At 46.2% G+C, this 13,980-nt stretch overlaps 1 protein-coding gene across 1 annotated transcript in view; it reads left to right on the forward strand.

The window, feature by feature from the left end:
- Positions 1 to 2,719: 2,719 nt before the first annotated feature.
- Positions 2,720 to 13,980, forward strand: part of CDH2 (cadherin 2) — a 119,253-nt gene continuing 107,992 nt past the window's right edge. Inside the window, exon 1 of the mRNA XM_081996546.1 lies at positions 2,720 to 4,227. Within this exon, the coding sequence (XP_081852672.1) occupies positions 4,153 to 4,227 (75 nt within the window). The 5' untranslated portion in view covers positions 2,720 to 4,152. The remainder of the gene's footprint in view (positions 4,228 to 13,980) is intronic.

Genomic DNA, 13,980 nt, shown 5'->3' on the forward strand with positions numbered 1-13,980 from the left:
TTAATTATCCCAATTTTTTAAATATTTCAGCTGTTTTGGCATCTCTGCTGCTCAATTTTTTTTCCCACCTGACGTTATATACATAAAACTGCATTCTCCCTGGCCATGCATGATTACCAACTTCCTAAAAGAATAATTTTCAAGTGTTGTCAACAACTAACAATCTTACAATTCAGAAAAATCTCCCCCCCTTAGGAATTTTACATGTGTGAAGATGCTATATAGAATATACAAATTTGCTTTTTCCCTGTTGCCTGTCACAGACTACTCAGAATAAATCTGGAGTCTCAAGGGGTCCAGAGAGCCCAAGTCGAAAACCACTGTCCTAAAAAGTTGGATTTTTGGTTTTGTTAGTGCCTCTTCCTCTTCTGTTAAAAGAATATCCTGAGGAATCTGGGTTAGCTGATAGTGTGTGCAGCCTTCAGTCATGGTAAGAAATAACTACTGTTTTTTCCACTACTGGGATAAAACTCAGTAATAAACACTGAATGCTCTCAGACCCATTAATTAAGTGGTTTGGGTTTTTTTAACAAATAAAAATATTTCTTCATCTGTAATGAAGAATACAAGGAAACAGGGTAAACTACTGTGCCCTTAGTACTTTTGCTCAGTACATTTATCCTTCCATCTTGTAAATACTTAGGCATACGAACAGTGGTATGCCTGTGTGCAGTGGGACTCCATTTGCTGAGATCACATGTATAAATGTTTGTTAGATCAAGGTCTAAACTGTCAGTAGAGTGCTTAATTTGCATAATTTGAATTGAGGAGAGTAGTAGTGGCAGTACCTGGCAGATTAAATGTAAGGATAGACCCACAAGGGAAAAAGTCTTTTTTTTTTTTTCCTACCAAAATATTTGAAGCCATGAGCATCTCGTATGTTCCAAATTGAAAACATTCATTTTTTACAGAATTTTTATGAACCCTAGGAACGAAAATTAATTTGGACAAGTTGAAAGAGAGACTCAACTCCATGACTAACATGGGAATTACCCTAATCCTCTCTTCAACTTAATCATGGAATTTTAACAAGGTTTTTCTGGAAGCCCTTGAGATCTCCTAGGTTGAACATTAACTTATGTCCATTATTTTTACACTACTTAAAACACACTCATAAATGCAATCTGTGGCTGAGTTATGAGATAAACCCTTTGAGTTGTAAATCACTTGTTTGAATCTTGGCCAGAAATTGCCACCATTTGCTGGCTTTTGCATGACATACGTGAAAAGGTTGATGATCTCAACCCAGCAGCAGTTCTAATTCTGAATCTCCAGCTATGCCTACTTAATGCTAGATTATGGGGGGGGGGGGGGAAGAACAAAAAAAGGCTGTTCTCTTGGGTTTATGCTACAGATGAATAGCATAAACCCTGAGGAACCATCCATGTCTGGAAGCAATGCACAAGTTTCTCCTCTGCTCTCCCAAACATATGCCTCTGACCCATAAAGGGATGCGGTGTGGCGATCATACCTCAAAACGTATAACCCACCCCTGCTCTCTTAGTTTATCACAGTACCCAGAACTAGGAAACTCTATGAGCTGGAGGAAACTTTTGCTTATGACCATGTAAACAAGGGAAGCCAACTGCTCGATAGAAACTTGTTCAAGGCTAAAAGATTCAGCAAAACAATGTTGGTGAGAGCAATTTTTCTGCCAGTGTTACTATTTCTACTAAGTAAATTTAAAAGTAGCAGCAGAACCATAAGAAGCATCAGCCAGGGCTCAGATCTGGTAACCTGCCAGACATGCTGCAGAGCCTTCTGTTTTTTTCAGGCCTTTAGGGATGGATGGGTTGAGGGATATGAGGGGCCAGGATCATTTAGATGGTAAGTAATTACTCTCATTGGACAGTTGGTTTATGAAGTTGTTTATATTGTGCACTTCTGCATTTTGTAGAACACTTCTAAGAGTGAAGAAATTATCAAATACAGTCATTAGTAAATGTTAATATTATATCTACCTACCAGAAAATACAAACAGGAATCTGTTACTCAGGGAAAATCACCAATTTATAAGCAAATCCAAGCAAAGACACTAGAATTGCTAAAGAGACCCAACACATGCTCCATCAGGTGCAAACCCACAAAACTCTCCCTTGCAGCAGTATATAAACATCAGCTGTGCCCTTCTGGCTTACTTTCCCTCAAGTCCGAGGCTAAATTTTAATTCAGAAACTCATTACGAGACGTTGTTTCCCTCATTTATTCTTCTTCACAACTGTTGGCTTCGGTACGATTTCATGGGGTACAACTTTAAAAAGAGCGCGGGGGGGGACGGGGTGTATGTGTCTCTGGGCGGGCGAGGGCTGTTTCTCTTAGTTGGGGCTGTCTCTCCTCGGCGGAGCCTCGTTTGGCTTTTACCGGGGGCAGGTGGCTCCCGGCTCGCCCGCTGCCCGGGCCCTGCCCCGCGGAGCCGGCACCGGCGCCTCTCCCCCGCCGCCTCCGGCCTTTCCTGCATCTCCCCTGGCCTGGGTAAAAGCAGCAGCTGCGCCGCATTTCGCCAGCCACCGGTATTTTCAATCTGGAAGCTAAGGAAATCGGCGTCGTGCTACAAGCATGTACTTACCCCGCCTTTCCCCGACAAAATACAAAAGGAAAGCCGCTGCTTCCTTTCGAGACACGAGCATGGCGTTTGAGTTATGTTCTAAAGCGGCAGGGGGAAGAAAAAAAAAATCAGTATTTTTCTCCCAAGTTCAAGTGTAAAATAAGATGCTTTAAAATAAATAATGCACCATTTTGAATCAACGCGTTATGAGATTGTCTAGGGGCCAATGCCTACAAATCCTCCCCTTACTATGCCCCAGGATGGGAGCTCTGGTGCATGGACATAGAACAACTTTGCTCAGTGACCTGTGGGCGAGAGAAAATCCTTGCCAGCTCTGCAAATGACCCAGCACTGATACTCGCTTCTGTAACTGTTCACTCAGCAGCACTCCCCAGTTCCGTTATGCACGCTGACATTTTTGGACCCGTGGATTACAGCCCCGGCCAACCCTTTGAAAACATCTGCTGATAAGATTCAGCAGGTAGTTTGAGAGGAAAAAAAAAAACCAAACAAAACCAAGCACAACACGGAGACGAGCGGGTGGGGGGAAGAAAAAAGCGAACTCGCTAAGCGGTAACAGCTGAGCGAAACTTGCCGCGCCGCTCGCTGCACCCACCATCCCCGACCGAGCACGGCTGGGTCGGGTCCTTCCTTCCCCAGCAAGTTCTCCCTTCGCCCCCCAAACAACTGCAGCACACCAAGTTGGTGGGTTGGGATCTACTATTCCTCCCCCGCTCGGCTGTTGGCGTTGCTGGGTGAATTGGCGCCGGCTCTCTGGGGACCCAGGAGGGGCAGCACTATTTGCAGGCGGCAGTGATCGCCGCCGCGCCGTTCCCATTTGGCCGAGAGGGAGCGAGGGGAGGCGGGGGGGGAGCTGCCGGCAGCAGGCAGGCACCGGGCGAGCGCGTACAGCCAGGCGCGGCAGGCAGAGGCTGCCGGGGCATTGTTATCATCCTGCTTCAGCGGAGGGTTCTGCGTGCAGGGGGAGGGGTGGAGGGAGGAGAAGGAGGAGGGAGAGAGAGAAAGTGCGGGGCGAGCATGCAGCAGGGCTGGGGCCGGAGCGGCGGCGGTGCTGCTGGCGTGCCCGGGCTGAGGCGCTGAGCGGAGCCGCCTGCCCGAGCTCGCTGGGGGGCAGCGGCGGGAGGAGCGAGGCGGGCACGATCCGGGCGTGGGGAAGGCAGCCAGCCGAGGGGAACCGCCGCCGCCGCACCGGCCTCGCAGCAGCGGCAGCGACTACTTCTTTCTTATCTCCCAGCCTTTTGTTTGCCCATCCTCCTCCTCCTCTTCCCTGCCCACCCTCTGCACCGCGGAGGGGGCTCGGCAGAGAGAAAAGCAGCCTGACCCAGAGCTGAGTTTCACCCATCCTCCGCCCCCCCCCTCCCCCCGGCTCTCTCTTCCCCCGCTGCATCGCTGCCCATGAGCTAGAGCAGCAGCCGGCAGCCAGCGCCGCGGCAGCCGGCTCCGGCAGGCGGGGGCAGACGCCGTCTGCAGCCCCCGGCAGCTGCCGCTGCCCGACCCTCCCCGCTGCTCCCCTCGCCCGCTCCGCGGGCTCCAGCCGCGCTCCGGGACTGCTGGGGGCCGCCCTGCCGCCGCCCCTCCTCGCCTCCATGTGCCGGGTAGCGGGAGCGCCGCCGCGGATCCTGCCGCCGCTGGCGCTGATGCTGCTGGCGGCCCTGCAGCAGGTAAGCGCTGCCGGCGGGGAGTGGGGCCGGGCTGCGTCTCTTTGTTCCCCCGCGGGCGGCGGGGCCCGTGGAAGGCGGGAGAATCGGGGCGGGGGGGGCTCCGCCGCCGAGGTGCGGGTCTTGGGGAGAGGGTAGGGGAAGGCGGCAACCGCCGCTGCCCCCGCGGCCGGAGTGCCGCGGGGTGGCTTGTGGCCGCTTGCACGGAGCCACCTGCTTGGGGGCAGCCCCGCCGCCGGGCGCCGCGCTCGGGGGAGAGGGGAGCTTGTGCCCGGGGCCGGCGGAGAGGGAGAAAGGGGTCCCCGGGACGTGAGGGATGGCCGTGCCGCCGCTGGGGGGACGCGGATTCCCCACAGTCGCTCCTAGGAGAGCAGGTGCCGGGCGACGGGGGGCTGGGCTGTCCGGCACCCGCTAGGCCGGCAGGAGGACGGGACCTCGGCCCCGCGGGGGGACGAAGTACCGGAGAGGCGGGTCGGAGCGGCCGTCACCCCCTCCACCCCGCGTGGGGAAGGGCGGAGGTGCCAGGGGGTGCCGGACAGGGGGCAGCCCCCGCGCCCCTCCTCGGGCGGTTGGGGCCCGCTGCGGGCCGTGGCTCGGCCATCCCCGGCTCCCGTGCCCGCTAATCCCTCCCCGGGAGGATTTTAATCGGCCTCCGCTTGGGCGCCGGGCTTCCCCACCCCCTGCCGTTAACGGGAATTTCCACTGGGACGGGATCGGGCTACGAACTGTTTAATTTATTGTTATCAAAGTCCTGCTGCTGCTGCTGCCTCCCCCCGGCGGCCTCGCCGGGGCGGCCTCCCTACCTGCCCCGAGCGGCGGGGTCCTGGGCTGGCAGCCCCGGGCCGCGGGGCAGCGTCGGGCCCCGCCGGCCGGGGTGCCCCGGGGCGGGGGCGGCCTCTCCGTGGAGAAAGTACGGGTCTGCGGGCCCGCGCCCCTGCGAGGGAGCGTCTGGGGAGAGATGAGGCTGACGGGACGCTGCGGGGGAGGATGGGGACGACAAGATGGATCCCGGTTGGGACAGCGAGGGCAGTGCCCGCGGGGCGGTGGTTGGCCTGGGCTCCCCTCCGGCGGCGCGGGGTGCCCGGAGCGAACGCGGAGGCCCGGGTTAAGTGGAGGGTGGCGGTGAGTTCCCCCCTCGCTTTGTGCTCGCTGAGCTCGTATCCGGCGCGGCGCCGGGGGTGGCGAGGGCCGTAAGTCTGAGGGACAGATGGCGCAGATCATCGCCTCTTAATGGTATTTACGGTTGGGGCATTTCTGGCGGGCCGGGGGAGCGGGTTGAGGCGAGGCGGGGACCGGGGCTTCCGTGGCGCCCTCCCGCCGCGCCCGCAGCGGCTGGCGCAGGGCAGGGGGCGGCCGCGGCAGCCACTGTCCATGGTGCAGCGCACCGGCTGCCCCCGCCCGCCCCGCCGCCTCCGCCGCAGCGGGGACAGGAGGAGCCCGCTCGTCCTCCTGTCGTCTCCTCTTCCCCCTGTCTCTGACACCCCTGTCCGCTCACGGGGTCCCCGGGCCGTTGGCTCCTTCCCCGCAGTTTCTAAGCTGTCGGGGGCTGATGACTTGCGCTAGGCGAGCGAGGTGCTGAAATGCTGCTCCACGGCAGCCGGGGCTTTTCCCTGAGTCTTCAGAGGACACGGGGCTGGCTGGCGTGGCACAGGAGTCGTGTCCGACTGGGCTTGAGCGTCTTCCATGTGAAAGCAGCCGCCCTGTTCAGAAACTTGTGATAATGCCACTTCCAGACTGTTGTTGTGTTGGGTTGGTTTTTTGGGTGTTTTTTTGTTGTTGTTGGTTTTTGTGCGGGTTGATTTTTGTGTTGTGGGGGTTTTTTTTTTCCTCCTCTGTATCCTAGTGTCTCGGCAGATCCGTACATGCAGGTTGTTTTTGGTTTTTTTTTTTCCAAATCTTTATGTGCTGTTTATTGTATGTGCTTTCCGTTCTGTTTAGTCTTCCTATATCAATAAATCTTCAAAGCAGAAATTCTGCAGTAAGCTTTCATTCCATTTTTTTTTCTCCTACCCAGGGCAGGTTTGAAATTGAAGCACAAGCTATGAATTAAGGACAGGAACTAGCCGTATTGCTTTTATGTATCACTCGGTGTCACTGGCACGTTACGGTTGGGGAATCCAATTTCCCCCTTGTTTGGGTATCCATTAAATCAGGTTAGGGTTGATTTTTAATAGTGTGTAACAAAATTGGAACTTGGGTATGAAATCAGATTTATAGACCTGTGTCTGTACAACACTTTCATTTTAAAAGCTTCCCCCCCCCCCGCTTTCTTCTTTCATGCATACTGCAAAGATCCTTTACAAGCTAGGTGCACTGCTAACTTTTTTTTCCCCCGTCATCATACTACTACTTTTGGTTTGTAGGAGGTTATCTGTATCAGGTTCTTTGAAATGTTGAACCTTTCTACTTAGTTTTTCCTCTGCAACGCGAGAGCGATCTACCTTTATTTTCTGGAGTTATTGATCACTTAGTTATTCATCAGTGATGTAGAAAAGGCATCATGGAATTACTTGAAAGATCGTAACTGGCAGCAGGTTTTTAAGGCAGATCTGTGGGTGCTGTTTATCTTCAGGAAATCGGGCTTTAGATTTTTGACAATATGTAATGTGCATGGGACATAAGAGAATGAAAACTGCGCTTTATTTTGCTGCTTAACAGATCAGTATGAGTCCGGAAATATATGTGAAAAAACCTGACAGAAGAGAGGATAAAAAGGAGTCAGGCTTGCTTTTCTGGCCACAACGATGGTTCCAGTTTTTGGAACCGGGATAACAACAGGATTGAAGAAGGAATGGGAAAGCTAGCATGAGTTTACAGGAATGAAACTACTGTTAGTTAGAAATGAACTGGAAGGGGGAATAGAAATAAAGTACTCAAAAAGGGAATATTTTTTTAAAATGTATAAGGTGATTGGATCACTCTGTGGATGTTGACCATTTCTAAGTGAGAAACAAGTGAACACTAAAGCAGTTTTGGAGCCTGTTGTGCCTAGGTGACTGGTTTGAATTCGAATTCCCGTGACAGAGGACGAAAGTTATTACCCTCTGCAGGCAGTTTTGGTTTTATTCCAGGCCTTAGCGAATGTGTCCAGGTGATAAAGCTACTACCCTGAATGACACCCCTGTTAAGCTGCCTCTGCTGAGAATCTGGCGATGGCATTTCTTGCCACTACACCCCTCTTGTAGTCACCCCCAGCAGTAGTCGCTGGCAGAATCAGGGGTGAGGCATATTAGCGCGGTTTTGTGCAGAAGTGGCAGTGACATCCCATATTTTGGGTGCATCTTCTGTCTCTCATAATACACCCGTGTCTTAGATTATTATTAGTTTTAAATAGGTCTGTTTTAAGTAATATAGTAAATATGTGATTGTATAAGCACAAAAATGAGTTTCAGGGTGTCTCTTTAACAAATCAGACTCCAACATCATTAAATCCTTTCAAAGTCAATTGAATGTGTTTTATAATGCTTTTCATAAGCCCCAGAACCGGATAGTTATGTGAGTGGCTCAGCCTTTTTGGACATGGATCTTTCTGCTCTGGTTTTGCTTTGTCTTCAAAGAATCTATCTGAAAAGTTAAATGTGGCAGGATATTGCAGCAAAGAACTCTCTAATCCTCGTCTGTCTGGTGTAGGTGATAGTGATACCACTGACACATCCTCAAAATTCAGATAATTGCAGAACTGAAGAAAAAAAAATTGGAAGTATCTCTTTGGATATTAAACTTGAGTTATTATTTTTTAAATTATTTTGTGAAAAGGCTTTTTTTTTTTAACTGCTTTTTACATCTATTATAGGACAGATAAGGTCGCATAAGTCAACAATGAATTTTTTGAACTGAAATCATTGTTTGACAAAACGAGATAATTTTGTGTATTAAACAAGTTCTGATTATCTGAGCAGATATTGTAGCAAGTTCAGAAATATATATCCTACTGATGTAACAAGGTATATATTCTCTTGTATTGTCAATTTATGTATTTTTAATAAATGTTATGAGTTTTCTAGAAAGCCTTCTACTGCTCTCTCTCTTTCTGAGTAGTACTGCTACGTAGGCATGCAGCTTAATGTGCTAGGAAGATGAATGTATAGTTTTTTATGATGTCAGTTTTTAAACTATTGCCCAAAATGATCATATTTTTGAACTACATCTGGTCGAGAGTGTGTAATTCAAAAACTTCCCATCTATTGTTTTTCTTTCTGCTCTCAGAAATTGGAGAAACTCCCAGAAAGATCACTGGAAGAGCCCTGTCATGTCCTATCTTAATTAGTTTCAATGTCGCTTTTATGTCAATAATTTAATTTATTAGGTTTTGTGTTTTAGTAACTGGACACTGTAACACGTAAGACAATTTGGTTGTGACAGAAGTACATGTGTATATTTAAAAATAGCTAGAGGAAGTTGTGAGTAAAGTTATTTTTGCTCAATACAGACAGTCTTGCGTAAGGGACACTTTGTCATGTGGTAAGGAGCAGGAATTGTTGAATAGCTTTTCTTGCCTGAGTAAGAGGATCATTTACCAGTTAAACTCTCTTTCTGTCTCTCACTAGTTTTGTAAATGCCTTTCTAGGTTAAAAAAAAAGGTTAGAAGACTTGCAGTAGTTTCAGTAGTTCACCAGCGCTCCCCTTAGGATGAAAATTTAATTTATTTCAAACAATGTACACATACAAAACATGAGTCTGGTCCCCAAAGGCTATGCAACCTGTAATGTTCCCAGGTGTTTTAATTTTAAATTGCTTTTTGTTATACAGCATAGGAGGAACCTGTAGTGTCCTTACTGAATATCCTGTGTACTTCCACTCACCCAGTGTCACTAGTTGCGCATAAGATGTTATGCATTGTGTCGGGGTGGAGAGTGAGGGGAGCAGAAGGAATACTTAGCATCTTTTGCAATAGCAGTGATAATTGTGACAGCACTTCTCTTCACCCATCACTGAACCGAGAGACACTGGTTGGCCAAGTTAATACAGGCATATGTAAGAGGTGAGTCTTGAGAGGGAAAAAGGTGGTCTACGTTATTGCAGGATGGGTTTAGCGAGCATTTGTATTTTGCCAAAGCATGTTTGTGAGTGCTCTGAGGAGGACTTTTTTCACCTGGGTATTGGGCCATGCTGCTCTTCACCTTGAGAGGTATCTAACCAAATCTGTGTGATTCATCATTAGATTTGATCCTGCAGTTCTCACTGAAAGATCATGGGAGTTCTGTCTGAATAAAGAGGGGAAGTTAGGCTTTCTATTTTTAAATGGCTTATGAAAACAGATACGGGATCAGCAGCTTCCAAGATGGAAGGTGTATCTCTGCCAAATCTTTTCAACGTTTCACTTAAACTATTTGGTTTTAGTCAGCATTCGTGTATTTAATTAAATATCATGTTTCCAGAAGGCACGTTTATCCTCTCCTCTAGGCACTCCTTGACATATTTAAAAAATATATTTTTACCAACAGACTCCTCTAGGGACTCCTCCATTCCTTATAATTAGCATATAATTATCACCCAGCAGCTGAAGACATAGTTAAAATTTTGTGTTCCCTCAAAAGTGTTCTTCCAGATAGACCTTGCAAGGCCTTCCCCAAAGGTTGGGAAAACACAGCATCCTCCTGTACGCATTAGCAGCAGTTTCCGCGGGCGGAGAGGCTCAACGTGAGCAATACAATGGCTATTATCAAATCAGAGAGAGGTCATTTCTTGTCTTAGAGAAATGAGAATGTATAGTCAAGCATAGAACTGTTTTTTGTGTTTTTTTTTTTTTTTAATTAAAAAATGTGAGTGAGACTTACAGAAATTCCATTGGGTTTTGTTAGTGCGATTGAAACTTTAAGACATCCTTCTGTGATGGGTGCTGTGGCTTGTCTGGAGAACCACATCCTGGAAGATGCAGTACTCCATGCAGTTCTCCTAGTTGGAGGAAGGGGAAAGTCCAAACCGGGTTACAGCTTTGTGCTGTGTAATATGCCAATAAATATCTCTGTGTTTAGTAAAGCAAATGAATGGAGTCCCGGTTGTCTCTCAGTTGGGGTTAACAGAAGAGGCTATGAACACTGTTGGTGAGACGCTAATTTGTAAGGTTACAGTAACCTGTAGTAACCAGTGGTGGTTTAGGGCAGCTCATTTTAAACCACAGAAGTTGCTGCTTCTGTGATTTGAGGAAGGTGTTTGAGAGCGTTAAGTGTTGGTTTAAGGAGCTGGATTTTCTGTTCTAAAATCTCCTGGTTCATGAAGTAGAGTGCTAATTAGAAGTGAAGATGGCATAACGAAAGCCCTTTCTGGTGTAACTGGATGACCTGTGGGAGGACATAGCCTGGCACCCACTTTGGAAGCTTTTGGCTTCCAGAACTATTTGAATGAAAGGCACTTTTCTTTTTCTCCAGTTGCAATCTATGGTTGAAAACAAACTGTACTTTACTACATTTGCTGGAGTACTGAGTGCCATGAGGGTATAAACTGTTGCAGCTCTTCTTTGCAGCAAGTCTGAGATTAAGGAGTTGCTGAATGTTTGAGAGTTTAGCATCTAAAGCACTTCAGAGATGTGTCTGTCATCCTGCAGAGTGTTTTTCGTATGCCTTATGGTAGTAAGTAGAAGCTCATCATAAAATAAGATCCACCTTGTACAACCTATCCCGCTGTGTCAGATGATGTATGTACATAAACCTAAAAATGGGTAGAACGATGCCCGATTTACCTAAGTTGTGAATGTGCTTTGGGTGCCATTTTGGCCTTTAAATTAATGAGCAGGCACCCAGTCTTTAAACACAGCCACAAATGTTTCTGTGATCTGTGCTTAAGTTGAATATTACTATCATAATTGCAAATTAATGTTGGTTATTAGAGAGAGAGCTCAAATACCCCATTCGTGCTCTGTCATACATATAATTATTATATCAGACGTCGTTTTGAGCTTTGCACAATAATGCCCTGTGAATTGGCTGGACTTGGCAACTAGCAGCTGTACTATGGCCAGTTAAAACTGTGTGGTATGATATGTTCTTTGCATACCCCTCTGTTTCTCGTCTTACTACCCAGGCTTATTTTCCTATAGGGGTAAGCTACACTGAGCATAAAAGAAAGCAGTCTTTCAAAAAACAACTTCCCTTGCATTTTGGTACAATCATTATTAAGAAATCCAATGTTGTAGTACATATGGATGCAAACAGTGGAAAAACAGAGACTTTTATATTTCAGATTAATAGCTACTAGTGAACTCCAGTGCTGTATGGTGTACACAGAGAGAAGATCAGCCCTATTTGAAAGCTGTGTTTAAGAGCCCAATTCTGCAAATTTAGGTTCCATATTGTGATACAAAATTGCTTCTACGCTCCTGTGGTGAGCTTGCTTTTTTAAATAGATGTTTATTTACAGAATTGTGTTCTAAATGTGGCTACCTTTTAGGAAGCATGGAAAGTGGAAAGAGGTATTAGTTCAGAACTGTCAACACTAGTAAATCAATCCTGTCTGGCTTTATTCTTGTTTTAAGTTACAATCTTTTCACCAGTGTGAGGCCTGTATTGTTGCAAGATGCTCACTGGTGGTGTTTAGAAAGATGTAAACATGAATCCTTTAGAATTACAAAGTTGAGATTGTCAACAGGTTGGGTTTTTTTTTTTAATTGAGCTGGAATTGACATTAAACTACAGTTTCTAGCTACTCGGATATCTAGATATGAAACTGAAGTAACTGAGGGGCAGGGTGTGAAAACTGCAGGCTTAACTGCCGTAAGTATATTGAAACGGCCAATTCTTTTAATTGATGGAATAGTAACTGTGACAGAGGACTTCTGATTTACATCATGTTGCTTCATAATTGCTGTTTGCCCACTGCATTTAATCTGAGATCTACAGTATTGAGTTTATATGCATGATCTGACACCACGTTTGACGAGCCGTTAGCTCTTTAGCATCTGGAGATAGTAATGCTTGTTACTCATTTTACAGTTAAAATTGATTAAATAAGACATAAAGAATGAAGAAAGCAGAACAATTTTTCAGTAGTAACCCTATTTTGCTTTAGCGAAGTCTGTTTGTACTTGAGAGGAGAATTTTCCAAGTGCTGAGCTTGTTCAAAGCTCTGTAACTCCATTAAGTAGGTTTTATATGGGCACAAGCTAAGGTAATTGCTTTCCATCTTAGACAGTTTTTTAAGTAGTGTCCTTCTGTAGATGAATGTACAAGTAATATTATCTTACGTTTAAAATAGTCTTGGGAATTGTACTAATCGCACAAAATCCTGGGAATGACGGTAACATGCCCCATAATCTTCACTAGCTTTCCCCTTTTGCCCCAGATAAGGGATAAAAATATTTCAGCATCCTCTTTTGCTTAGTTAAAATGGTTTAAGTCTTGCAGTACTCTTAGGCTGAACTTGATATGACCCAGTGTGTCTGAAGCTACAACTTCTACTTAATTCAAAATGCTTAACATAGGGCGATTAAGAATTGCTGAAAATTTGAATTCTTCCTTCCCTTGTGTTTTTATTCTCAAACAATCTTTACAAAGGGCTGTTTTTGGAGTGCAGAGTACAGTCTTTTGTTTCTGGATAGAATTGATGGCTGCAAATGAAAGAATAAAGAAGGCTCTCTATTCATGTCCCCCAGCCTTTGTTTCAGTGGGCATTGTTTCAGTTTATAAGAGCTGTTTAGTACATATAGATTGCTGGAAAGGCTGAAAGATTCCCAGGCGCATCAGTGCAGACTTGTTAAAAAAATCCTGCTGTCTCCTCAGCTGCCCACCCAGGACCTTTTTGTTTCAAGGATACCATGAAAGGTTTTGGTTTTTTTTTTTAAATTTTTTTTCCCCTTCTCTATCACATTTGCTTTGAGGTCACCTTTTGTACAGTAGTTTAAACGAGTCTTACTATTTTTCTTTCAAATTACAGAAACCTTATCAAACCTGTGATTGGAGTTCTAAAGCTGAGGAAACTGGCAGATGGAATCATAATTATTTTTGATTTGCCATCTTTTTATCTTAAAAACGCAGTGTGTAAACAACTTGGACTGTTGAGGCTTAGCTACAAGTCCAAGTTCCACCTTTACAGGTAACAGAGTCCCACGGTAGCTTAAACTCTCGCTTTATGTTTGTTTTCTCTTTAAGGTCCCCATATAAACATTTTAAAATACATAAGTAATTGTATGCAGGTGAGGTACCTGTGTGGTAATTAAGTCACGATTAAATCCTCACCATAGTTTAAGTTAACCTGACACTTGATAATTACAAGTTCTCTTACTGGGTGCTTACCTGGATAGTGTATTAGCTCGGCAGTTAGACAGTAAATTTTAATTTTAATTTTTTTTTTTGCTAGTGTCAGTGTTGAGCTGCTTAGTTAGGACCATGTTGGTGTAAGTGCACCGTAATGTGTTATACACAATGTATACCTCCTTGTATTAGTGATAAAGTTATTTTAATAGGGGTTGGCATGCTGAGCTTGGCCATGTGTGTCAGTGGAGAGATTACACTTCTGCCTGACCCCTCTTGCCTGAGGAAGCCCTTGCGGTTTGAGATGCTCCTGTCCCACCTCTGCTCTAATGCTCTCTTTCCCTGAGGTTACTGTGGCAAACGGGTATAATACCATCATCTCCTCTTTCTCCATCCCTTCTTTGCTTTTTACTGTAGGGCTTGCTTTGCCAAGTGTATGCAGATATGCTTACATGGCCTAGAGTAGGTCTACTTGATGAAAGCCCATCTGGGAAAGTAAAGAGGAAAATCTAATTAAAGTCTTGATCAGATTTAGGTATGATATAGCAGCACAGTTGCTTGTGCTGTCAAA

Source organism: Phaethon aethereus, assembly GCF_964289735.1.
Source record: "Phaethon aethereus genome assembly, chromosome: 2".
Taxonomy (NCBI): domain Eukaryota; kingdom Metazoa; phylum Chordata; class Aves; order Phaethontiformes; family Phaethontidae; genus Phaethon; species Phaethon aethereus.